At 38.4% G+C, this 27343-nt stretch overlaps 1 protein-coding gene across 2 annotated transcripts in view; it reads left to right on the top strand.

The window, feature by feature from the left end:
* Positions 1–27343, top strand: part of NLK (nemo like kinase) — a 184696-nt gene that overhangs the window by 133012 nt on the left and 24341 nt on the right. For both annotated transcript variants that reach the window (XM_049861463.1, XM_049861464.1), the window contains exons 4-7: positions 14475–14581; positions 16116–16201; positions 20823–21032; positions 25449–25550. In XM_049861463.1, coding sequence (XP_049717420.1) covers positions 14475–14581; positions 16116–16201; positions 20823–21032; positions 25449–25550 — 505 coding nt within the window. The remainder of the gene's footprint in view (positions 1–14474; positions 14582–16115; positions 16202–20822; positions 21033–25448; positions 25551–27343) is intronic.

Genomic DNA, 27343 nt, shown 5'->3' with positions numbered 1-27343 from the left:
ATTTTCTATCAAGGCCATTAGCCCAGCCTTCTCTGTCCCTCGCAAAAAATCAGCTGGGGGTCCCTATTAATTAAGTATACATACTTTTTTGAGAGTACTTAAGAATTGATTAGGGGAACACTTAAAAACTTAACTATATATATTTTTTAAGTTTCCCTTATACATTTAAAAAAGTAATAGGGACTATGAAGCTGTTCAAGAAGCACAACAGATAATAAGCATATATGATTCATGTTGTTGTTATATGTCTTTTATTCGATTCCAACTCATGACCCTATCAGACAGAGTAGAACTGCCCTGTAGGGTTTCCTATGTTGTAATCTTTACGGGAGCAGATCTCCAGATCTTTTCTCCCTCAGATCAGCCAATGAGTTCGAACCGCCAACCCTGTGGTTAGCAGCCGAGTGCTTAACCATTGCCCATTGCCGTCGAATCGATTCAGACTCATAGCAACCTTGTAGGACTGAGTAGAACTGTCCCATAGGGTTTCCAAGGAGCACTACCTTTTGGTTAACAGCCAAACTCTTAACCACTGCACCACCAAGGCCCTGTATGATTCACAGGTGCAGGGGAAATGTTTATTGAATTGTCAGAATTAGTTTTGTATTTGACTGAAGGAGAGTGGAAGGAATAAGACTCCAATCAAGTGAATACTGGCGGTGTAGAAAGACAGAGGCAAGGAGAGTGTGAGGTGGAAAAATATACCTCTTAAAAATCTTTTTTAAACTTTTGTGTTATTTTTTAGTTTTTGGCAAAATGGTGTATCATTATGTGGCCTGTCAGCCTGACATTCTTTCACCCCCATTTTAAGAGACCTGTTACATGGGAATAGTCACAAGTTGTTATCAGGATTAAGTGAGATGATCTATGTAAAGTGGCACGTAGTAGGCTTAAAAATACTTTTCAGTAAACTGAGAATAATCCCTCATCAAACTGTGGGATTGTCTCTTATTTGAAATTATGGCCTACCTGTGACAGAACTAAGACTTAACGTTCAGGTGCTAGAAGAAATGAATACAGTGCTGTGAATCAATGTTAGTTGCTTTTATTTTTACTATTTCTCGTGTGGTTTAAAAGGGTGAACCATTTTAGGAAGCCAAACATGAGTATGTAAGTATTTTTAGAAAGAATAGATATATTGCCAATTAGTGTATGCATCTACTTTAGAAATTCAGTAGGAGCTGAAGAAATCCTTTTTGATGGTTACTGACATGTTTAAAAGGTTTAAGTCTCTAGTTATTGGAATTTAGTAATTCTAATAATTTTGAGATTTTTCTCTTTTAGAAGAATGTTATCTTGTCTGTCCTGCTTTGTTCTCTTATTCCTGTTGGCTTCTACAATGGCAAGTTTGGCATATTCAATTCCAAAGCAGCGCCTAAGGGGCTTTAAACGACTAACAGCCATAACATTGTTGTAATCTTTGAGTGAATCTGTTGGAATTGCTTGTTTAACTGTCTGTCTCCCTCGTTAGGTTGTAAACTCAGTGAGGGCAGCAGCTGTCTTGTATACCATTGCATTTCCAGTGCCTAGAATGGTGTTTGGCACAGGCTGCTGTTCAAAATAATTTGTTGAAGCATGAACGAGAGTAACTTCCCATTTGAAAACATGACAAGAGAGGGATTCTAAAAGCTACATCGTGTTAACGCGGTGTTATGTTTCTGATTTTTGCTTGAAACCTGGTTATTGCAACAGGCAAGGAATGGCAGTCTGATGAATTTCATGTTCCCTTTCAGTAGTAAACCAAGCGAGGCAGCAATTTCATGGAAAGGGTCAGACTTCAGAATTATTATAACCTAGGTTTGCATCCAAGTTCTGTGTTAAGCAGCTGAACCTCACCCAGCCCTAAATAGGAATAGCTACAAATAAGGTATGAGGATTAAATGAGGCGAAATACAAAGTGGCACAGAAAAACCAGTTGCCGTCAAGTTGATTCCTACTGACGGCAACCCCAGGTGCTGGAGTAGAACTGCTTTCCGTAAGGTTCTCAAGGCTGGTAACTTTCAAAAGCAGGTCATCAGACCTTTCTTCCAAAGCTCCTCTGGCTGGGTTTGAACCACCAACCTTTCGGTTAGTCGTCAAAGCGCTTAACTATTTGCACCACCCAGGGACTCCTGAAGTGGCACATAGTGGGCTCAAAAAAAAAAGTTAGCCTTTTCTCCTCCTCATAGCCCATAACTAATACAGCTTTTGTGCATTTTAAAGTAATCTGCAAACTGCGATGATGTTTGTTTAGGAAATGGGAATAGTCAAGGTCCTGTTGGAAGCAGCTTGGTGGGTTGGAGGGAGCGCCAGACTAGGAGTCAGGAAACCAAAGCTAGTCCTGGCTTTTTACTAAGAATGTGACCTTGGTTAAGTCACATAATCTCTCTGAGCCTAATGTTGTGTTTCTGTTAAATGACATTCTGCAGTGACTAATGATATTTCAGAAAGCAGCAAAAAGGACCGTTTTCTGCCCATTAGAAAGAAGCTCCTGAAATGTTACTATTTAAAAAAAATTAAAAAAAATTTTTTTTTTGTAAGTTAGCTCTTTAAAACAACACAGAGACGGTGTTGTTTCTTTTGGGAAACCAAGACTTCAGTCACCATGCCCCTTATGCATTTATAATTGTTCATTTGCATCATTCGTTTTTTTGAAGCACATCAGTACATTTTCAAATCCATATTTCATGGAGCTACTTAACTAATTGCTGCAATCAGCAGCAATTTATTTTATAGCAGTGCTGTTGAAATCACTCTGAGGTTGACATACCATGCACAGTGTGTTTTTAACGATCGTGTTTTTAATGACAAGTTTCAGTAGGGGAAAATGGTTAATTTGCTAATAGTCTCCTGAAAGCCCTAACTTTGGTTCTATATTTTATCTGCGCCCAATGGTAACTTAAAAGGCCATGGCAAAGTCATTGACCCAGTGGGTGCACCAGCTGTTGGAGAGGCTGTCCCATTTAGAAGGACCTGGAGAGGGAAAGAGCACCCCATTTTTACTCAGGTTTGGAGACCCTCATTAAACTACTCAGAAACAATGATCAGATAGCTCCTGCTCAAGTTAATGGCACCTCTGAGTCCCTGTCAAGAGAGCTTTATTTAATGCGCAACAGACCTGGAGTGGTGCAGGTGCCTTTTCAGGCCCTGATTTAATTTAAGCTGCTTTAGTTGGCATGGCAACTAGTCGAGACATCTGGGAGACATTACGCTGGGGATTGAGACTTCAGAGCATTTGCTCTAGAGCAAAGCAGAAAACTTATCGTAAACTGGTGTGTGTTGCTTCCAAATTTTTGCAGCCATATTGTTCAAACTCAGGAATTGTATTTTCCAAAGAAAGTTTTAAAAGGTTGGCCTGGTTGTTGGCTTGTTTCCCGTAAAAGGGGAATTGCTTCATTATTGAAGTGAAAAAGGTACTACCCCTAAGATTTTACTTTGCTAAAGCTTGACAAAAACTTATTCTCTACAAAGTGGCTGTTTCAGTCACTTTGTTAAAATCCTGCATTTTAAGTTTCTGATCTTTTGTGTTTAAAAGATATTAAGGGGAGCGGAAAGCATCTCTGCACAAAGGTAAGATTTAACAGATGTATGCCGGCCACAGAAAATGGGAAAGGTGGGCATGAGCTCTGTGTGTTTGCACTGGGCTTTCAATTAAGTTAGAGTTTACTAACCTTCCTCCTTTTTTAACCCAGCCTGTCATTTTCTCAAGAAGCACAGATTCAGAAGTAGCACTCTGTTAAACTCGTTATAATTGAAGGTTGAATGAAAGATTTTTTAAGTTCACAGAGCCTGAGGACAGTAACTTCGTCATCTAGTCATTTGTGTTTTGCAGAAGGAATACCTGCTGGTTTATATTTTGTGAGATTGTGTGCATGTTTACATGGCCTTAGTATGGGAAGAATTGACTTACTGTTTGAAATCATGCTCTGTATTCATTTTGAAAGTCTTACTTTATAAATCAGATTTTCAGTATTTTGATATGTGGTAATACTTTGCTCAGTGTGTTAGGTTGAACCATATGAAATTTTTATTTTTGTTGGTCAGAAATGCTCCACTGTTCAGTTCAAATGGTTCAGCCCAATAGCTTTCCAATGAACAGCACCCAAATCTGGAAACGTGTGTTTCATAATGTTAATTGAAATGTCAAATTACACCCACTCTCCAAGGACCAGGTCATTTTGTGAAAATGGATGATGACCACATCAGGTCACAAAATGGAGGATGACTACATCATTACATAACCGCCAAATTATATCATTACACATTTGCCAAACCACTGGGAATCATGACCCAGCCAAGCTGACACAGAACCGTAACCATCACAGCGAGCGTTACTGTCCCCTCGCACCTCACTATTCGTTACTGCCAGATGTATATCATTAATGCACAAAATAGTCAGATGGTAGATTTTTTACTGTTGTGGTAAATGTGAGATGTCAGATACCGAGATAGTTGATAAGTGAGGAGTAGGTGTGTTTTTCTGAAATAAGCAATTGATAATAAAGTATCTGGTCAGAACACTACTCATTCCAGCCAGCCAAAGGTTTCCTTCTTTGAAAATGTAGTCACTATTAGAAGAAAGTATGTGACATTTCACGTTTATTCTTTGCTTTTGTTTTTGGGTTTTTTTTTTTTTTTTTTCGTAAATTTGTTCTTATAATGAGCCAAAGCAATATTTTCCAAGTGCCAGCACTGTGAATTCAACCTAATAACTTGAAAATGAAGATGTTTTCTCTCTGCCTCTTGTATGCATACCACCTGTCACTAACAGTGAAGATTCTGGCGCCAGAACTTGACTTCCAGTTTTGTAAATTGTGAGGCAAGAACTTTTCACATCCTGGCAGAGGCAAAAAAAAAAAAATAGTCAATAAACTCAGCAGGCATGACTGACATCCCGTATAGATAAGTGCTTTGTACTCTGTCTTTAGAACTTTTTTATTCCTGAGTAAAACCTCAGGTTAACAACACTTGATGGCAGTTGTGAAGTTTTTTTTCATTTTTGTTTTTAATCTTTGTTTTATTTTTGTTTCCTGCATAATGTTCCTTTGTTTTTACCCCTTGAGATTTGTGGACTTACTACAACTAAAGAAACGGACTTCTGATTAAGGTTTAATGGTACAAATAGCTGTTTTGGTTTTGCTTTATTTTTATTTTTTTGTGGCTGTGTTTTTTCTTTCTCTTTTGGCTCCTAACTAAGAGGTCAGCAGTTCAAATCCGCCAGGCGCTCCTTGGAAACTCTACCGGGCAGTTCTGCTCTGTCCTATAGGGTTGCTATGATTTGGAATCGACTCGACAGCAGTGGGTTTGGTTTTATTTGGGGTTATCCTGTGATGAAGATTTCCTAGTGGGGAAAAAAAATTTAGTGTATACAAGAGGGCTGAATATCCTTGATATGTGAAGAGCTCTTAAAAATAGATATTTTCAACCTAGTAGTAAATTGAGCAAAGGACAGGAATAATTTTCTGTGTCTCTCTGTCTGTCTCATACATGTATGTGTGGCCAGTAAACATACAAACAATTTTCAACCTGAAAACAAAGCTGATTGAACAAATAATCTTGACAGCAGACCAGGAAAGATGGAAATCTAAGCTGGGAGTAATGTGAATCCAGAGACAGTTTGATTCTTGCTACAGAACATCAGAAAGGCTCAGGAATTGGAATCATCAGGTACCTCAGAAAGTAGGTAGGTGGGCGTAAATGTAGGATTAGTTGGAAACCTGTATGAGAAGTAGTGAGATACCCAAATCTTCTTCCCATGCAGAAGACTAAAAGTTTATTCCCTGGAGCCAGTGTGCTGAGCTGAACTATGGTATCTCTGACCCCTTCCCCCATTCACAGAACCCTGACAGACTGGCCCATGCCTTCCAAGACAGAAGATTAGAGGACTGTTGTCTGGAAAAATGGATTAACCCGAGAGAGAATCTATGCAAAATTTAAACTCCTTCTTCAAGCAGCATTTCCAGATCACCTCCGTGAAGCTCTAAGCACTTCCACAGAGTACATTCTAGTGAAACAGTAATAACCTAAACATCCAGCAACAGGAGCTTGCTTAAATCATAACATATTACATAAAATATTTGTATAAAATAGTTTCTATTTAACTACTTTAAATAATGTACAAGAATATATAGTACTATGGAAAGATGTTCACAAGTCATTTTAAATTTTAAAAAAGTAATACAATATGATCCTACTTTTGTATTTTAAAAAATTGTTTTTTTTGAATGCATAGAAAAAAAGTTTAGAAGGAGCTGTGCCAGATTGTTAACAATGGTTATTTGTGGGATTGTGAATGGTTTTACTTTTCTTCCTTTTATTGATTTCAACTAAATTGCTTACAGTGGTTGATGATAGGTTGCTTTTATAATAAAAAAATAAATAAAACTTATTAAAAATAGATAAGGATCATGAAGAGAGAGATTACAAAAGGAGACTACAACATGTTCAGTGAACTTGGGAAATTTGTTCAGCTCACTATTAATAATTAGCATTTATTTATACTTAACTATGTGCTAAACACTTGCTAAAGACATTATATTCCTTCTCATTTACTCATCACATTAGCCCTATGACGAAGAGGTGGTATTTATTTTTACAAATGAGAAACCTGTGGCTCAGAAAAATTAAATAAGGCTCAAGGTAGCATAGCCCTTAAGTGGCCAAGCTAAGATTTAAACTCAAATCTGCTTCTGAGCCTATACATTATTTTTTATTGTTCCTATATATATTTTAAAAATGTACCAAAGCCTTAAATACATTCATATTAATTGACAACCATAATTCCACTTGAAGGAATCTATCATTAGGAAATAATCAGGTTCACATAAAGATATACGTATAGGTTGTTTATCTTAGGATTATCTAAGATAGTTTAAAAAAAAAAAAAAAACTTACACACCTACCATAGCCTCCACCAGACTAAGTCCAGCACAACTAGATGGTGCCCAGCTACCACCACTGAGTGCTCTGACAGGGATCACAATAGAGGGTTCTGGACAGAGCTGGAGGAAAATGTAGAACAAAATTCTAACTCACAAAAATAGAGTAGACTTGAACTGGTCTGACAGAGGCTGGAGAAGCACTGAGAGTATGGCCCCCCAGACACCCTTTTAACTCAGTACTGAAGTCACTCCTGAGGTTCACCCTTCAGCCAAAGATTAGACAGGCCCAAAGGCAAGGGCAAGAAGGCAGGAGGGGACAGGAAAGCTGATAATGGTGAACCCAAGGTCAAGAAGGGGAGGGTGTTGACATGTCAAGGGGTTGGCAACCAATGTCACAAAACAATATGTGTATTGTTTAATGGGAAGCCCTGGTCGTGTATTGGTTAAGACCTATGGCTGCTAACAGAACAGTCGGCAGTTCAAATTCAACAGGTGCACCGTGAAAACTTAATGGGGCAGTTCTGCTCTTTCCCATAGGGTCGCTATGAGTCGGAATCAACTCGACAGCAGTGGATTTGGTTTGGTTTTTAATTTGTTCTGTAAACCTTCATCTAAAATACAATAATAAAAAGAACATATTTCCAGAAATGATGGATCAGTTAAATGAAATATAGGAGTACTTCTGTACATTGGAATGGAAACCCTGGTGGCATAGTGGTTAAGTGCTCTGGCTGCTAACCAAAGGGTTGGCAGTTTGAATCTGCCAGGCGCTCCTTGGAAACTCTATGGGGGAGTTCTACTCTGTCCTATACAGTCACTATGAGTTGGAATCGACTTCACGGAAACGGGTTTGGTTTATACATTAGAATGCTATCAATCATAAAAATCCTGTTTTATTAGTATATTCAGTAACATGGGGAAATGCTTTTATTTTTATTAAATTAAGAGAAAAGCCATGTGTATATCAGAGTATCAATTTTGTTTTTAAACGGTGGTGCAGTGGTTAAGAACTCAGCTGCGAACCAGGAGATGAGCAGTTCGAATCTACCAGCCACTCCTTGGAAACCCTGTGGGGCAGTTCTCCTCTGTCCTGTAGGGTCACTATGGGTCGGAATCAACTCGACGGCAGCATGTTTGGTTTTTTTGGTTTTATATGTTTACATACCCAACATTTTCATCAAAATGTTACCGTTTTGTTCAAAGAGATAGGATTCTGGGTAACTTTTATATTTTGCTTTTTTGTATTTCCCCTAGTTTTCTGCAACGAAGTTTTTTTTTCTAATGATTACGGAAATTTTCAAAAATACACAAAAGTGTTTTTATAGTGTGACATACAGTTTATATGTGTGTGTATATATATGTATATATATCTCATATACTCAATAACCAGCTTCAACAATTAATCATTTTGCCAGTCTTGTTTTCTCTGTCCTTTTTTATTGAGGGGAAGGAAGAGAAAGGCCTGCAGTATTTTTTAAATATATCCCAGACATCATTATTCCAACTGTAAATACTTAAATATGTATCGCTAACTGATAAGGACCTTAAAAGAAATAACCATCGTGCCATTATCACAACTAATAAAATTAAGTAATTTCTTAATATCTATCCCTGATTATCTCAAAGATGTCTTTTTTAGTTAGGTTTGTTTGAATCAGGGTCTAAACAGAGTCCTCACGTTGCTTTGGTTATTATATTGCTTGAGTCTCTTTTATCCCAAACATTCTTGCTTCCTTTCTCTCTCTGCTCACTCCCTCACTCCCTTACTTTTTTTTGGCCATTGATTTGTCAGAGAAATTTGTCCTGAGAAATGATTCACAGCCTGGCTGATTGCTTCTTCATGGTGTCTCTTACATTATTTTCTTACCTCCCATATTTCTAGTAAACTGGTAATTAGAGCTAGAGGATTGATTATATTCAAGTTAAATTTTTTAGGCATGGATGCTTTCTGTGCGGTGGTGTGCATATTACAGGGTGCATGATATCTGGTTTTCCTGCATTTAGTGATGCTAGGATTGAGTGATGCATTTAGGTGGTATCAGTCTAACCCTTTTCTAGTGGTTTTAGCTGCCATCGAGACTTGATGTCTTCCTCCGTGATTTCATAAGGCTTGAAAACCAGTGATGTTTTTTCCCTCCTAATTCTTTTTTTTTTTTTTTCCTGCATTATTGCCTGGGATTCCATAAAGAACACCATGAATATTTTGTGTATTTTCTTCTAGTTTTTAAAAATATTACTAAAAAAGAGAAAAGAAAATCCAAAATTATGCAGGGCCATTGAAAAAGTTTTAGATGTGGTCAGATCCAAGTTTCACTACTATGTAACCTTAGGTAGGTTACTTGCCCTCTCTTAGCCTCAGTTTCCTCATCTATAAATTGGAATATCACCACCTCCCTTATAGGGTGACTGTGAAAATTGGATGAGGTGGTATACTTAAAGTAGTAGAATACACGGTACCTAATCCACTACTTACCTGTCCGTTCATGATACTCTAGTGGCTCATTTGTTGCTGTGATGCTGGAAGCTATGCCACTGATATTTCAAATGTTAGCAGGGCGACCCATGGTGGACAGGTTTCAGCAGACCTTCCAGACTAAGACAGACTGGCAAGAAGGACCTGGCAGTCTACTTCTGACAAAACTGTCCAGTGAAAACCTTTTGAATAGCAGCAGAACATTGTCTAATGTAGTGCCGGAAGATGAGCCCTCAGGTTAGAAGGCACTCAAAATATGACTGGGGAAGAGCTGCCTCTTAAAAGTAGAGTCAACTTTGATGATGTGTACAGAGTAAAGCTTTTAGGACCTTCATTTGCTGATGTGGCACAACTCAAAATCATAAAAAAACAGCTGCAAATGTCACTAGTAATTGGAACGTGTAATGTACAAAGTGTGAAACTAGGAAGATTGGAAGTCATCAAAGATGAATATCCTAAGCATGAGTGAGTGGAAATGAACTGGTATCGGCCATTTTGAATCAGACAATCATATGGTCTGCTATGCCAGGAATGACAAATTGAAGAGGGATGGCATTGTATTCATTGTCAAAAAGAATATTTCAAGATCTATTCTGAAGTACAACTCAAATTTACTCACCAACCACTAATGCCAAAGATGAAGAAATTGAAGATTTTTTACCAACTTCTGCGGTCTGAAATTGATCAAACAGGCAATCAAGATGCATTGACTGGAATGCGAAAGCTGGAAACAAAGAAGGATCAGTAATTGGAAAATACAGCCTCAGAGATAGAAACGATGCCAGAGATCAAATGATAGAATTATGCAAGACCAAGACTTAAATATTATACTCACCGTAAATACCTTTTTTCAACAACATAAATGGTGACTGTACACATGGGCCTTGCCAGATGGAATACAGAGGCATCAGATTAACTACATCTGTGGAAAGAGATGATAGAGAAGCTTGATATCATCAGTGAGAACAACGCCAGCTGCTGACTGTGGAACAGGCCATTATTTGTTCATATGCAAGTTCAGTTGAAGCTGAAAGAAAATTTAAACAAGTCCTTGAGGGCCAAAGTACAACCTTTAGTATATCCCACCTGAATTTAGAGACCAACTCAATAATAGATTTGACACATTGTACACTAAATGACCGAAGACCAGACGAGATATGGGATGACATCAAGGACATCATACATGAAGAAAGCAAAAGGTCATTAAAAAGACCAAACCCCAAAAACCAAACCTGCTGCTGTTGAGCTGATTCCAACTCATAGCAACCCTATAGAGCAGAGTAGAACTGCCCCCATAGAGTTCCAAGGAAAGCCTGGCGGATTCGAACTGCTGACCTTATTGGTTAGCAGCCATAGCACTTAACCACTACGCCACCAGGGTTTCCATTAAAAAGACAGGAAAGGAAAAAAAAGACCAGAATGGATGTTAGACTCAAACTTACTTTTAAACGTAGAGTAGCAAAAGCCAGTGGAAGAACTGATGAAGTAAAAAAGCTGAATGAAGATTTCAAAGGGTGGCTCGAGAAGGTGAAGTATTATAATGAAATGTGCAAAGACCTGGAGATAGAAAACCGAAAGGGAAGACCACGTTGGCATTTCTCAAGCTGAAAGAACTAACGAAAAAATTCAAGCCTCGAATTGCAATTTTGAAGGACCCTATGGGCAAAATACTGGACATCTCAGGAACATCAAGATCAGATGGTACGAAAAAGAATTGATCGATATTCAGCCATTTCAGGAGGTAGCATATGATCAAGAACCAATGGTATTGAAGAAGTCCAAGCTGCAGTGAAGGCATTGGTGAAAAACAAGGCTTCAAGGATTGACGGAATACTGATTGAGATGTTTCAACAAACGGATACAGTGCTGGAAATGCTCACGTGTCTATGCCAAGAAATTTGGAAGACAGCTACCTGGCCAACTGACTGGAAGAGGTCCACATTTTTGCCATTCCAGGGAAAGGTGATCCACCAAAAATGTGGAAATTATTGTTCTATACCATTAATACCACATGAAAGTAAAATTTTGCTGAAGATCATTCAAAAGCAGTTGCAGCAGTATATTAACAGGGAACTTCCAGAAATGCAAGCCGGATTCAGAAGAGGATGTGGAGTAAGGGATGTCATTGCTGATGTCAGATAGATCTTGGCTGAAAGCAGAGAATACCTGGAAGATGTTTACCTGTGTTTTATTGACTGCGCAAAGGCATTCAACTGTGTGGATCATAACAAATTATGGAAGACATTGCGAAGTACGGGAATTCCAGAACACTTAATTGTGCTCCTACGTAACGTGTATATAGATCAAGAGAGTTGTTTGAACAGAACAAGGGGATACTGCCTGGTTTAAAATGCAGAAAGGTGTGTGTCAGGGTTGTATCCCTTCACCATACTTGCTCAATCTAAGCAAATAATCTGAGGAGCTGGACTATGTGAAGAACACGGTATCAGGATTAGAGGAAGACTCTGTTTATCATCATGTTGCTTAGAGGTCCAGTTGAAAGGATTTGTGTTTTCTTTATGTTGAGGTGCAATCCATATTGAAGGCTGTAGTATTTGATCTTCATCGGTAAGTGCTTCAAGTCATTATAAACAGAGAAGAGATAAATGATTGATTGGTGTTGGCGAAGAATATTGAACATACCCTGGACTGTCAGAAGAACCAAAAAATCTGTCCTGGAAGTACAGCCAGCATGCTCCTTGGAAAGGAGGGTAGCAAGACTTCATCTTAACTACCTTGGACATGTTATCAGGAGAGACTAGTCTTTGGAGAAGGACATCATGCTTGATAGAGGGTAGAAAAGAGGAAGACCCTCAACTAGATAGACACAGGGGCTGCAACAGTGGGCTCAAACATAGCAAGGATTGTGAGGATGGTGTAGGACCAGGCAGCGTTTTGTTCTTTTGTACATAGGGTTGCTATGAGTCGGAACCAACTTGATGGCACCTAGCAACAACGGTACCTGATAGTAGGTGCTCGGTATGTATTAGCTCATTCATTCAACAGATGTTTATAGGGAATCTACTGTTTTTGAGTGAATTTCGACTCATAGCTAACCCATTTGACAGAGTAGAGCTGCCCCATAAGTTGTTCTTGGGTGTAATCTTAATGGAAGCAGAGTGCCAGGTCTTTCTCCTGGGGAGCTGCTGGGTGGGTTCGAAGTTCCAGCCTTTTGGTTAGCAGCTGAATGCTTAACCCTCTGCACCACCAGGGTTCCTTAGGGGGTTTGCTATGTGCAGGCATTGTTCTGAGAATTTGGAATGCACTTGCAAACAAAATAGACAAAAACCCTTGACTTCAAGGAGCAGGGCTGGGGAGACAGACATAATAAGTAAATGTTGTAGGATAAATACTAAGGGAAAAAGATAAAATAGACCTGTTACAGGTTGGCATTTAGCAGTTGATGGGGGCGTACAGGATACAGTATTTGAATGGTCAAGGTAGGCAACATTGGGAAGATAAGATTTGAGCAAAAAACTACAAAGGGAGGTGAAACAACTGGATATCTGGTGAAGCTCTAGGCAGAAGGAGCAGCTAGAGCAATGGCACCTAAGAGTGGAGTTTGTTTAGCATCAGAGACTAGCAAGAAGCCAGAAGTGAGCAAGGAAAAAAGTGGTAGGGGAAGTGGTAATAAAGCCAGATCTTTACCACCCTGGAAGGACTTGGGCTTTATATGAAATGGGAAGTCCCTGTAGAAAAGTGGTATAATCAGGCTTTCTCATTATAAAAGCCCGTTCTGTGAAATGCATCCAAAAAATAAGAGGAATGTATAGATGGGTAGATTTGTGGGTAAAGCAGATATGGCCATATGTTAAGTATAGAATCTAGGTGGTGAGTATATGGTTGGTCCCTGCTTAATTCTTTGAATTAGGGAGTACAGCCCCACAAGATGTCCTTATCTTCTTTCAGAACTAGCTATGGGACAGGTCTAGGGATCTCCTAAAGGCTATACTTAAAATCATAAGATTCAACTAAACTTACTGAGTTTTTAACTACTGGCAGGCAAGACATGAATCTGTCCCATTATTGATATAGAAAAAGAAGATTCCTTACTGTCTGTAGCACTTGTGTGCTTCACAAGAGTTCTAAACTCATATCCATGGCTTCCGAGGCCCCAACCTCTGATCATCTTCCATATGTTGACTGAGCAAAACCCTGAGGATACAGGAGAGTACAAAGCACCAAAAACCAACCAAACCCATTGCCACCGAGTTGTTTCTGACTCAGCAACTGTATAGAACAGTGTAGAACAGCCCCATAGAGTTTCCAAGGAGTGCCTGGTAGATTCGAACTGCTGACCTTTTGGTTAGGACCCATAGCACTTAACCACTATGCCACCAGGGTTTCTGTACAAAGCATAGGACGTTTGAAATTTGGTAAAGGCTATATCATAAGTGGAGCCCTGGTGGAGCAGTGGTTAAGAGCTTGGCTGCTAACTAAAATGTTGGCCGTTCAAATCCTCTAGCTGCTTCTTGGAAACCCTATGGGGCAGTTCTATTCTGTCCTATAGGGTTGCTATGAGTTGGGATCAACATGATGGCACTGGGTGCGATTTTTGGTTTATATCATAAATGTGTGAAAAGTTAACTAATAAAGGAATTGTTGAGCTTGTAGAAAGACTTGGATATGAGCTAACCATTTCACACTTTTCTAGGAGTATCATACTTTGTAAAGGAATGTAAGCCACAGTTGACGGGCACATCGTCATTTTTTTCCATTTTAGAAATGTTTCAAACCTCCAGATTAGGTACCATGGTGGCTTAGGGTGAGACCACCAGCCCCCTTTTATTTGTGTTCAAAGAACACTCCAATAACATGTCTGAGTAGACTTTGAGATGCTGTTTGTGCCTCACACTTCCTGTTTTAAAGTGTTTACCCTTGTTTTTCACATTTATAATGCTGATTACAGGGAAGTTGTATGCTTGTTTACTTCAACTAACTGTTAAACATGTAAATTGTTTAATTTTGGGACTGTTATATCTTGTGAGGACTGGAATTCTCACCTCTGTGGAGCCTCCTGGAAGCTTTCTTTCCCTAAACTTTTCAGCCTTGAGAGTGAAAGTTATTTTTTAGACCTGGAGACTACTTTGAGGGGATTGGGCACTGAATTCTCTGAACTGTCCTTAACTTAAAACTTTAAGATACGTTGTCACAGAATTGATGCAGAGTGACCTACATAAAATTATCGTCTCTCCTCAACCACTCAGCTCAGATCATGTCAAAGTTTTTCTTTATCAGATTTTACGAGGTAAGATCTTTTTATGAAGAAAAAGGCAGTGTCTGTGTGTAAATAAATTGTTTTGCTTTTCATTTAGACTTTAACTAATCTGACCTTCCATGGTTTTCTTCTTTGCCTAAGTCTTTTATCTTTTGGCTAAGGTATATTTGGTAATTGCCATATTTGATGTTAAGGGTGTCTTTTAAGGGTTGCCAAATGGCTCTTATTTATTTGGTGATAATAAAGAAAAAAAAAATAAAGAAGGCCCCGTCTAATTCAGTAGGCAGTAGAGTAGATTAATAATTTAGGGAGGTAGGGGAGTAAATAGCAGGGATGGTTTGTCACAAAGATTCTACTGTAGTCCTCCACAGAGTAGGAACATGTGGCATCAGATGACTAAATTGAAAAGTAGCTATGTCTCCTGTAGCTGACATCCACCCTCTAAGCCAGCAGTAGGTGGGCCTTGTCAGAGTGTTGCCTGGTATATCCAAGTTCAACTCTAGAGAAACAAAATGACCTTTAAAACCAAAGCAGATAGAGGAGACTGAAAGAGCCAGCTAAATGTCTGGCACATTAAAGAGCACTGACTTGATTGAGAAGTGATTTGGGCTGATGTTGGCACCTCTTCTGGCCATCAGTTGTGTCCTTCAGAATTTTGCTGTTACAGATGGAGAATTGTTAAAGCTGAAACAGCTTTAATACCTAGTAAAATATTTTTTCCCATGGAATTCATAGAATTAGGACATTCTTTATGAATATTGAAAACCATCTTCAAAAAGGATTGAAATACATAAGCAAAACTATTGAAAACCATCTTCAAAAAGGATTGAAATACATAAGCAAAACTAGAATGTTCACCTCTGATAGACATGTTGATATCCTGAGGTGGTGGTAGAAGGAATATATTAACTCCTTTACTCATGAGAAAGTTGTGATTTGCTGCTTTTTATTCAAAGAAGAGGACTCAACCTTGAGGCAGTGACTTTTATCTAGGAGTGCTGAAGCCACCAGTTTTTTAAAATGTCAAAGATATTTAAAGAGTGATTAATTATCCTCCTGATTCTCAGTGGTGGAAAATACAACTGCCAAACCTGGGCAAGCTCCTGAATTTTGTCATATCAATGAGAAAACTCTTGAGAAAAGTTCTCTTTGGTTGATAGGAACTATTTTGTTGGAGCAGGCTTAAAGTCATGAGTCGAAGAGTATTCCGTAGAGTGCTCCTTGTAGTCACATTGATGAGCAATCCAAGGTTATTGGTAGGGTCAGTCTTAACTCCAGTGCCTGAGAAGCTTATCTATGTTAAAACAAAATACTCTTTTGAATTACAGACATTATCTCTAGAGTATGCAAATTTGTGATGACATTTTATTTTACTGTAGCAAAATCATAGTTTTTTGAGATGAGACTAAGTCAAGCTTTTAATAATAATACTCATAATGTTCATTATGTAGTTATTTAGGGAACAACGTTAAATCCTCTACTCTGTTTCCTTCTAAGATTTTTCCTGAATCATTGCTTAAGTAGAAGGAATTAAATACCTGCAATTAAATGTTTGTTATTTCAGGTTTGAAATATCTCCATTCAGCTGGCATTTTGCATCGAGACATTAAGCCAGGGAATCTCCTTGTGAACAGCAATTGCGTTCTAAAGGTAGCTTTTTGGTTTATTCAACTATCTGAAAAAAATTAGAATGTCAAGGCAGGTTTTAAAAATATGTTTTTGTGAAACAAAAACGTGAAATGTATTTCCATTACTTTGTACAAAATTAACCCAATTTTCTCTCGTGTTGTAAGGGAAAAAAATCACAAAGTTTAGTAAAGCAAAAGAAAGTTTTATTTGGCATGTATTCGAAAAGACAAAAGTGCGAAGCGGACAGGCATGCTGCCAGAGCTAATGTCTGCCCGAATCCAAGGAAATATTACCGAGTAAGCAAGAATGGGAAAACGGACAAGCATGGTACCACAGCCATGTCTGTCCGAGTCCAAGGAAATTACAGAATAGACAAAAGTGAGAAAACAGAAGGCATGCTGCCACAGCCATGTCTGCCCCAGTCCAAGGAAGGTTACGGAGTCATCAGTATATACTAACATTACAAATGGGCCAAACCATTGAAAGCTTCACCTTTTCACAGATTGGCTAGAAACTGCCATCCTACATTTTGAATTGTCTTTCTTAACAATTATTGGTACAGGTTTCAGTAACGACAGTCAGGAGGGTCTTCACTGGTTCAACAAATTTCTATTCACTAAATGTTAATAGAAAAAGATAGGAGTGGAAAGTCTTGTGTTCTGGCTTATGTGAGAGGTTCCCTAAAAGATATTTTCCAAGATTATTATATCTATTGTCTTTATACCTCAGGGCCCAGTTGATGTCTCCTTGTGAGTCCAGCTCCAGCAGGGTCATATTCTGTATGCTCAAGGACAGGGAATAAAGATTCCAATATTTCCTAAAGCACTAGCAATATCACTAATCATGGCCACAGTAACTGTTGTAGTGTTGGCTAATGGTTTCTTCATGATAGTTTGTGTATGTTTTGGAAACAGTGAAATTGGAATTACAATGTGACTAAAAAGAAGAAAAGAGAAGGTGACTTTCTTAGAGTGTTCCTTTATTAAAAGGAGTATATATATCAGAAGAAATATTGGAAGACCAGTAAGCTCCTACTTAGGTGAGAATAAAATATGGCTTTTAGGAAGATAGCATTTTTATACAAGTAACATTTCTTTTTGCTATTTTACTGAGGTAGCAAAGTAGGGAAGCAGAAACATACTTAAAAGTGAAAATGCTAAGCCTGAAAAGGGTGTAGGCACATATCAAATGTATCTCCACAAAACAGAGGAGCCAGTCCTCAGCTATCCCTTTGCATGAGAATTGATTACAGGATTAATTATAACTAGTAACCTCGAAATCTCAAGTTATCAATTTCAACCTTACTACCATCCTCTCCTTGTCTTTTCGTAGAAGGGCTTACAGATAGCAAAATCCACATATGTGCATTTCCCTACCTCTTTCTAATAGAGAAATATATGAGCAAAAAAAAAAAAAACCCACACCCATTGCCATTGAGTCAATTCCAACTAATAGTGACCCTATTAGAGTAGAACTGCCCCATAGGGTTTCCAAGGCCGTAAATCTTTACAGAAGCAGACTGCCACACCTTTTTCCTGGTGGGTTCCAACTGTCGACCTTTAAGTTAGCAGCCGAGTGCTTAACCACTGCACCACCAAGGTTCCTCGTATATGAGCAGAACCCGTAAAATAATGAGAGGTTCAACATGTTTTCCCCCATCATAGAAATTAGAGATAAAGGACCATCCTAGTGCATGTCACCTCTGTATAACCTAATATAAATTCCACTTATTTCATGAATGGCTACAATATGATGTTTCTGTCTGTAGTAAATATTCTTAACATTTCAACTATCTATTTGAAAAGGAAAGAACTATTTTTTAAAATGTTGCCTACTTTAAAGGTAATTAAGACTGCCATTATTATTTAACTTGTTGGCAATTAAACCAAGCATTAAAGTCAAGTGTATAAATGAATTTCATTTTTTGTTTTAAATGCTTTCTTTGAACTGTGGGCCAGTTCTCTGTTAAAGCTGTGGATTGTACTGCTTATAAGAGAAAATTCTCCGTTCATCATGCCCTTGAAGAGCCTCATGTCTGTCTTTAACTCTATAAAGATAATAACCTGTTTTCATATTTTCCTGAAAACGATGATACAGTACTTCCAGCTTCTGTTTCCACAGGGAAGTTTGTTGTCCCCAAGGTCCACTAAAGTAACCATTTGCTCTGTAAATCGTTGGGTTCATCCCCCTGCCACTTTTTCATTTTGTAAAGAGAACTTGCAACCTACCCCCAATAACTCAAAATTCTTCTTTAATTTAAAAATTGTAAAACTTTTAGTCAGTTATTTTTTACCCTATTCATACCAAATCAATCTTATGACAACTTAAGCCAATTTCTTGTTGTTTTGGGTTTTGATTGAAAATTTTCACAAAGAATTTTGTGTAGAACCGGTCACGCTCGATGCCAACTGCCTGAAGTCTATGTGGTATTCTTGCAACCTCGGGCTATAGGAATGGGTAACTAAAGGAAAATGTCATTTATTAACAAACAACGCACAGATCAGAACAAACTGAAATTTTGCTCTGCTCCTTTGACTTGTTTTAGAGGACTACATTATTAAAAAGCCGAGTAGAGAGCCAGGCTACAGACACTTATCTTTCTTCTTTAATGTGCAAATCCATCAAAATAATTATGACAAACATTTCTTTAATATTAGTATTCTTTCATATTACAAGTATATTTTGTTTCCTGTTAAGCACAAGGTGGATAATTTTCCTGGAAAGCTCAATATCTTTTTAGTTATCTGATCGTATAAGCTTTCTTTGGATTTAGCTTTTCTTCCAGGTAAGTTGCCAAAAATGGTCCCAGACCAGACTTACGTATTTAAGAAGGGACTTGCTTTATAACAAAGACTTTTGTTGTTGGATGTTGGTTGTTTTGTTTTTTTTTTTTTAAATATATATATATATATATATGTAAGTACAAGAAAAAGACAGGAAGATGAGTTTTTCTTTGGTTTTGTCTTACTTTGTTTTGTTTAAAAAAAAAAAAAGATATCCTAAAAAGTAATGGCCAAGTAGTATGATTATGTGTTATTTAAACATCAGCCTTTGGGAAGATGTGATAAATAATTTATACTTTTTTTTTTTTTTTTTGGTATACTTCCTGTGTGTGGTCCATAAATTTTTCCTTTATTTTTAAGTTTTAAAGATGTTTGTTTCCATTGATTCATTGTCACATACACACATGAACTCATTTGGTGTTACTGGGCATATTAGAAGAAATCCTGGTGGCATAGTGGTTAAGTGCTACAGCTGCTAACCAAAAGGTCAGCAATTCGAATCTGCCAGGCGCTCCATGGAAACTCTGTGGGGCAGTTCTATTCTGTCCTATAGGGTTGCAACTCAACAGCAAAGGGTTTGGGTTTTTTGGCTTTGGGCATATTAGATTCAAAACAGAAAGAGGAGATTGTCAAAAATTAGGGGAACTTTTTGTTTCTTTTTTAAAGTAGTGGTTTCCAAACTTTTTAAAAGCTGTCTTCCAACAAAATCTTATGCTAGGACCTCAACTTAGAAAACAGATTTAAAAAAAAGTGGTATTTCATCACTTGTAATAATATTGATTGGAAAAGAGAACGCTAGGGCATTTGTAACTAAAATTTGAAATCCGGTTAGATGGCCTTGACTGTCTTATCTCATCCTCAGTGTTCCCAGTGTTTCTGTTTTGTTTTGGTTGCCCGGTATCAAGAAAATCTTAATTCCTTGAGATAAGCAGTAGTTGATTGGTAGTATAGTAGGTCACCTTGCAACCTCTATTCAGTTAAACAGTCTTTTTACTGCTACGTACCAGAGTCTAACATTCTGTCTGAAACAGAACAGGCACTCAATTAAATATTTACAGCATGAAGAAATGAATGAACTAGTAGCATTGGTATTCTACCGTGTGCCACAATTTGACATGTAGCACACTGGAGTGTGAATTAGTATTTTAAACAGATAATACACATGTGAAGTTTGAATAAAGTGTAGAACCCCTGCAGTACCTCCTCAGAACTAGATTCAGCAGGACTCAATTTGAAACCCACGGCTTTAAAGACATCTTACTACAAATATTCCATAAATGTGGTGGGTATAGCCTCTGCTCAGGAGGCCTTCAAGATACATTGCTTTTACCTTATCTTCTCTATAAGCTAGCCTTGGAAACAGATAGCTTGGGTGTTTCTACATTAAACCTGGAAATATGCATCCAGTTATTTTGTTTTTGGTTTAGTTTCCAATTGAAAACAGGTTAAAGATTAGAAGAATATTTTTAAGATACAATTTGGAAGAGGAGCCCTGGTGGTGCGATGGTTAAAGCTCTCAGCTGCTAACCAAAAGGTCAGCATTTCAAACCCACCAGCTGCTTTGCTGGATGAAGACGTGGCAGTCTGCTTCTGTAGAGGTTTGCAGCCGTAAAAACCCGATGTGGCAGGTCTACTCTGCTCGACGCGACGGCAGTGGTTTTGGTTTTTTTGGAAGTGTGGAGACTTTTCTTCTCTCCTTGCCTCTAAATAAGATCAGATTGTATATTGACACCCATAATCATCATTGAAAACTTGTCAAAGCTCAGAGGTCTGTCAGGGTTTTGGGGGGGTTTTGTTTTGTACCCTTGCATTTGTAATTGTATTTGTTTGACAATATTTCAATAATCTTTTCTATTTAGATTTGTGATTTTGGATTGGCCAGAGTGGAAGAGTTAGATGAATCTCGTCACATGACTCAGGAAGTTGTTACTCAGTATTACCGGGCTCCGGAAATCCTGATGGGCAGCCGTCATTACAGCAATGCTATTGACATCTGGTCTGTCGGCTGTATTTTTGCAGAACTACTAGGACGAAGAATATTGTTTCAGGCACAGAGTCCCATTCAGCAGGTATGATTTCACTTTAGGTTTTAGTAGCTTTCAATTCTGTTACAGATTTGAAGGAAAAAGCCATCTCGCACCCATGTTTTAGGCTTATTCATTGTACTGTCTAACTTTTAGCAAATTCAAGTTCACTTAAAATTCAGAATGTTATGAAGTTGAAGATTACAAAGAGATTCATTTTGTAATTTACAAGCACATTAGAGAGAATGTTGACTTTATTACGTGCACTGATGCATGGCAGCAGACCCTGCCGTAACAGCTTGCACAGGTATAATCTTCAGTTGTTAGAGGGCCCGTGTTCTGTCTGACTGAGTGGCTTTGACTTGCAAATGTGTTTGGTGACTTAATGTACTTACACTTTGTGCTTAGAATATAAATTTTGAGTGTTTATTTTTTAAAATTTGAACATATAGGAAAGATTTCTAAGCTTTATTATTGAGCTAAAATTTTTAAATATGACAGAGAACATCAGAAGCTGATTAAAATATAGCTTAAGGAAAGTGTCCATGATACTTTGTCTGCCTTTATAGCTAATTCATTTATATATATATATGAATAGTTCATAAATTTAACAGTGTCGCTTACATGAGAATAATGTAATGACAATGAGCTCAGACTGTGGAATCACCTTGGTAGGCTCAAATCCTAGCTCTGCCACTTACTAAGCTGTTAATCTTGGGTAGGTTATTTCTCTGTTCCTCAGTGTATCTGGGTCTCCAACAGTACTGAGGATTATTGTGCAGGTTAAATGAAGTAGTAAAACTGAAAAGAAAGCCTGGTACTCAATAAATGCCAGCAGTTACGATGGTGGTGGTGTGCCAAGTGGGTGCTAGAGATATAGCAATAAGTAAGTCAAAGTTAGTTTCTTCCTTTGTGAAACTTTTACATGAGGTAGAAAATAAACATATATACAAATAAACATAATCCCAGCTAATGATAAATTCTACCAAAAAAAATTAAACCAAGTTAAGGATAGAGAATAATGGTGGAAAAAACCTAAAATCAAACCTGTTGCTTTCAAGTCAATTCTGACTCATAGCAACCCTATAGGACAGAGTATAACTGACCCACACAGTTTCCAAGGAGCAGCTGGTGGATTCAAACTGCCTACCTTTTCATTAGCAGCTGTAGCCCTTAACCAGTATGCCACCAGGGTTTCCTGATGGTGGAGCAGAGCAGTGCTAAAGGATTCTCTGAGGAGATAACATCTGAGGAGTGATCCAAGTGAAATGAGGGAGTAACCAAGATGCTGGGGAAAAGTGTTCAAATAGAGGGACAACCAGCATAAAGCCTCTGAGGCAGGGACAAGCTTATAGCACGTTTGAAGAATGGCAAGGCCATGTGGCAGAGGAGCATGATCAAGAAAGAGCGTTTAGGAGGTGAAGTCAGAGGGAGGGTCAGAGGCTTGACCATGTTTGACTTGATAAGGACTTTGGATTTGATTCTAAGTGTGATGGAAAGCTTTATGAAGGTTTTGAGGGGGAGGCGTGGGGGCAGTGTTTGACCTCCTCCAACCCCACAAGGGAGAAGGAGAACCAAAATCAACAGCTCAAGGCTCACACAAGGCAGAGGCCAGGCAAGCCTCCTCTCTCCACCATCTTTACAAATTCTGACACCAACTATCCCTCCCACAGCACTGTCTACTAGGTTCAATAATTCATTGCAATGGCCGCATAGAGCTCACAAACCGTGCTTACAATTATGGGGTTTATTAGGGAAGTAACAGTTACAGTTCAGGCTCAGAAACACTCAAGATACAGTTCTTCCATCAGGACAGCCTCTCCGTGGCCCTTGGCCTTTGCCCAGAATCACTCAGCTTTCTCTCTCCATAGGCTGGGAAGCCCACCTCACCATCTCCTGCTGCCAGGTCTCTTCTTAAATCCTTGGTGGTGGTGGCCTCCTCCTCTCTGCCCTGGAATTGGCTCTTTTAAGGCAAAACTGACTAATCTCCTTGGTGGGCCACAATTACCTTATCACACAGTCCTGCCCAGTCACCTCAGTAGAAGCTACAAGACCATAGCTAGAAAGGCCACACACAAAAGTAATTAATCACACAGCAGGAGTGTTATGATTTGATAGATGTTTTTAAAGGGTCATACTGACTACAGTGTATCTTCGTAAATAGTCCACGCACTTGACCAGAAATGGAATCATTTCTTTCATGCTTTTTCTACAAATTATTAACTAATATGTTAGAAACTATATATGCTATGATCAATATTTAAATTTATTTCTCTGCTATGCATTGAGCATTTTGTTCTGTTATATGTAAAGTTTCTATAAATTGGAACCAACTCAATGACACCTAACAACAGTGCATATTCAAGGAGTCCCTGGGTGGCGCTAACCAACAGGTTGGAGGTTTGAATACAGTTATACTCAGATGCACATGTGGTCAGAATGAGTCGCCATGAATCAGAATCAACTCTACAGCAACTGATTTTTTTTTTTTTAAGTTTACATCTTAAAAATTGCTCCTGGTGATAGAAAATTATCAGATGCACATAATATATAATCTAAAGTTGTATACTGTTGATAACATTCACTTTAATAGTCAGCTTCTTTAAAACTTTAAAATTATTCCTTTATAAAAAATCTTACTTCAGCAAATGTTTAGAGCAATCAAGTTGCAATATGCATAAAGCCCTTGAACCTGAACCTGTTGCCATCGAGTTGATTCCAACTCATAGCGACGTTATAGGGCAGAGTAGAACTGCCCCACAGAGTTACCAAGGAGCTCGTGGTGGGTTTGAACTGCCAACCTTTTGGTTAGTAGCTCTAGCTCTTAACCACTACTGCACCAGTGTTTCCATAAACCCTTACTCCTACTGAAAGCCTCTTTTTACCAACTGTTAGTAATACATCTGAAACCAATCTGAGCAACTATAGTATATTGTATATTTCTGTGTGCGTATGCTATAAACGTAGAACATATATACACACTGTGTTCTAAATGTAGAAAATAGGGTTCAGCTGACTTTTAATTATCTGTAAGACTATCACATCTGGTCATCAGCTCCCAAAAAATGAATGTCAGTACTACGTTAACATACAGAAGAGCTGAAGTAAAAATTCAGGAATTGTTCAAGTCCTGTATATATTGGACAAGGACCTCAGATTGCTGCTGAAAAGAATGTATAGAGCAAAGTGTCAGCAGCTGACACGGGATTCAGATATCTAATTTTCTCTAGAAATACGTAGATCTTGAGTTTGCCAGTCTGCTGTTGCCACTGAAGGAGAGCCCATAGCTATCTATTGTTAATGTATTTTGGTGTGAGAAATCAAGATCTAGAATAGAAAGAGCCTAGCTTCTCAACGGAAATAATAATTTCCTGTAGCATTTTCTCTGTATCTTTGAGAAATACATACCTAGGTACTGTAGAACCAGCAAACTTTGTTAAAATGTTTCTCATCCACGGATTTGTCCCATTTTAGGAAACTTTCTGAATGTTTCCACTCGTTCGCATAGCCAGCCATCTCCTTCTACCTTTAGTATGGTTGGTAGAGGTCCGAAAGTGTCACCTACACACTTTTCCCTTAAAGGTTTGAATAGAGTTCTTTACTTCTGTGGAAAGCAAACTTCTCAAGTATCCACATTATCTTGGATGGCAGTGATGCTGATGGCTACCTCATGGTTTAGATAAGTCTAAAAAATAGTGCTGTATATTCAGCAACCCCAGAACCAGGAAAAGTAGTCTCTAGTTCTCAGAATGAAATGTTATTGCTAATTGGGTTATAAAGTTAGAACATTGTAGCCATACAGTAAATTGTTAAGGGTAGTTTGCCACCTACAAAGACTTGTTTGTGAGAAGACAAGTTTGTGGTTTCTTTTATTGTGCCCAGCTAGCTAAATGTGGCCTTAGGCACTATCATAGCTCTCTGAGCATCAGTTTTCTGCCAGGGAGATTTCTAGCATGACTAGAATGTAAAAGGTGTGTCGGCCCAAACATTGAGATTTTAGCTTTCTTCTCAGGTGCGAATGTTCTGAGTTTTTATTAAATCACAGCTGCCTGATTTGTGGATCAGCTCCTTGATGAACTTAAATCCATTCGAAGCATCAGAATCCATTTGTTAACTGTTTGAAAAGAGCAGTCATTGGCCATCAATGGAAGAGCAGCTCAACTCCAAGGATTGTGCTATGAGGCTGTGATATCAAGACACAAGGCTGGCAGATGCAGACTCCTAAATTACTCTAGCATGCTAAAACTTATTTTTTATAATTCTATCAAATGGATTTCTTTCTTTTTGTTTTTTAAATAAGCCAGCCAGGAAGTGAAATAGAGGCTCCTATCAGTTAATCTGGAACTTGCTCTAGGGCTTTTTGACCAAATTTGGTCTTTGTGTCTAAGGCTGTGATTTAAGAGTAATGAAAGCTGGTTTCCATGAGATTACTATCCATCTGCATTTCATGTTTCCTTATAGTTGGATTTGATCACGGATCTGTTGGGCACACCATCACTGGAAGCAATGAGGACGGCTTGTGAAGGCGCTAAGGCACACATACTCAGGGGTCCTCATAAACAGGTAAGGGGAGAGAGGGTGTCTGTATCCAGTAACCATCTGGGCAGGATTTCCCTTCACATAGCATAATATATTGAGAATTCTTAAACAAAGCTATTACTCATGGGTTGTTGTGGGGCTCTTGTTTTGTTTTTAATGTCATGACCATAAGTAAGAAATGTTAAATATTTGTCAAACCAACTAAAATATGGTCCATCCCAACGCCACAGGAGAAAGCACATATTTCTGTAGCACTTTGCTAATAAATGACTCCTGGCTTTGTGTCTTTTTTGTTTTATCGATTTACATGGGGAAACTTCATGGGGTGGAGCTTTGCAGTCAGTGCCATAATCTAGTACATGTCTATCAAGGACGTCCTTTCTATATACTGAGCCCGAATACCTGGTATCTCTTATTCCAGCAAGCAATATGAAGCTCTTGCTATCGCACTCTTGCCACTAACACAGAATCAGGTGTGCATGTCGTTAGAAAAGGAAGTACAAAGAGAGATTGCCAGATTTGCGCTGATCAGTATTACTTGCAACCAGCCAAGTCATTGCTGAGAAAGACAGATGGTTTTTATCTCCACCCTGTTGATTTAGCAACATTTTTTGCAAACACTTTCCCATTCTCCTATGGACAAAACAGCTTCATGATGTAAAGAGTGAGTAAAGGGTATTCTTTTCTTAGAACAAACTGAAACAAAGAGCGGATAAGACGAACAGGAAGACCTGGCAACTGATTTTCCTGGACTTCCTTGGTTCCTTCTAAATTGGGCATTTAGATGATCTGATTGATGGTACCAAATGACAAACCGAGTTTGACATTCCTTGTCACCAATTACCAGCCAGACATTTGTGCAAAGCCTTGCCTTCCCCTTCCCTTGCAGTTCCTTCTCTGCAATTCTAGTGTGACTCCAGAGCTCCTATTTTCACAGGCATAAAGGGCAATGAGGTAAAATGTGTTATCTTCTAAAACCACCAAAGCTAGTAAATGGAGGTGTGGATCCTTGTATTTTAAATAGCTCCCTGACAGTTACATCCTTCTGGTGCGTGTAGTTTAGAAATATAAATTGATTTGAGGCCCTGACACCCTTAGAAAAGCACAGGAAGTCTTAACCTAAGGGAAGGTTCTCTATGGTAGAAGGAACTAGCAAGATCTATTATGTTCTATCTGTTGGCCAGCATCAGGAACACTGAACTAATTTATCAGTACCCCATGTTAAGTGTGTCCTTGGAAGTAGCAAAATAATTTTCCTTTTTAAAATCGTTAGGTCCGTAAATCTTCCCTAGCTAAAGGTAGCCGATAACTAAAAGTGATAAAGCTCAGATGCTCTGGTGCCACCTTTCTGTCTCTAGAGGAACTTTAACTATTGCTGATGGTTGCCAGCTAATTAATTCTTTGTGTCAAAGGGTTGCTGAACAGCAGCCGAAAGAGCAAGACTTCCTGAGGAGTTTCCTGCCTGCTGTGTAGAACAGCTCACAAATGTAACTCACTGCACCAATAGTCACTGCGCGTGCTCTTGAGCATTCTTGGCAAGTGAGTCTTTTTCTACCAGAAATTTAAAAATGTGTTAGTTGTGAAAACCTAGGGCTTTCAATTAAGTAAAAAACAGTATATATCATATTACTTTCTAAAACAAAGAGGGATAGAAAGGGAAATTCAGAGCTCCATTTTTATTTAGTTAAATAGGTTAAGATGTCTATCAGAATCCTTTCTTCCACATTTGTACATGAGTTTGCCTGATGAATTGGCTTCTTAACAGCAATGCCTCTTAAAGTTTAACATTTTGCTGATTATCATAAAGTATGGTGATT

This window comes from Elephas maximus, chromosome 19, assembly GCF_024166365.1.
Source record: "Elephas maximus indicus isolate mEleMax1 chromosome 19, mEleMax1 primary haplotype, whole genome shotgun sequence".
In the NCBI taxonomy this organism is placed as follows: domain Eukaryota; kingdom Metazoa; phylum Chordata; class Mammalia; order Proboscidea; family Elephantidae; genus Elephas; species Elephas maximus.
This window is presented reverse-complemented; position numbering and strand designations above follow the sequence as displayed.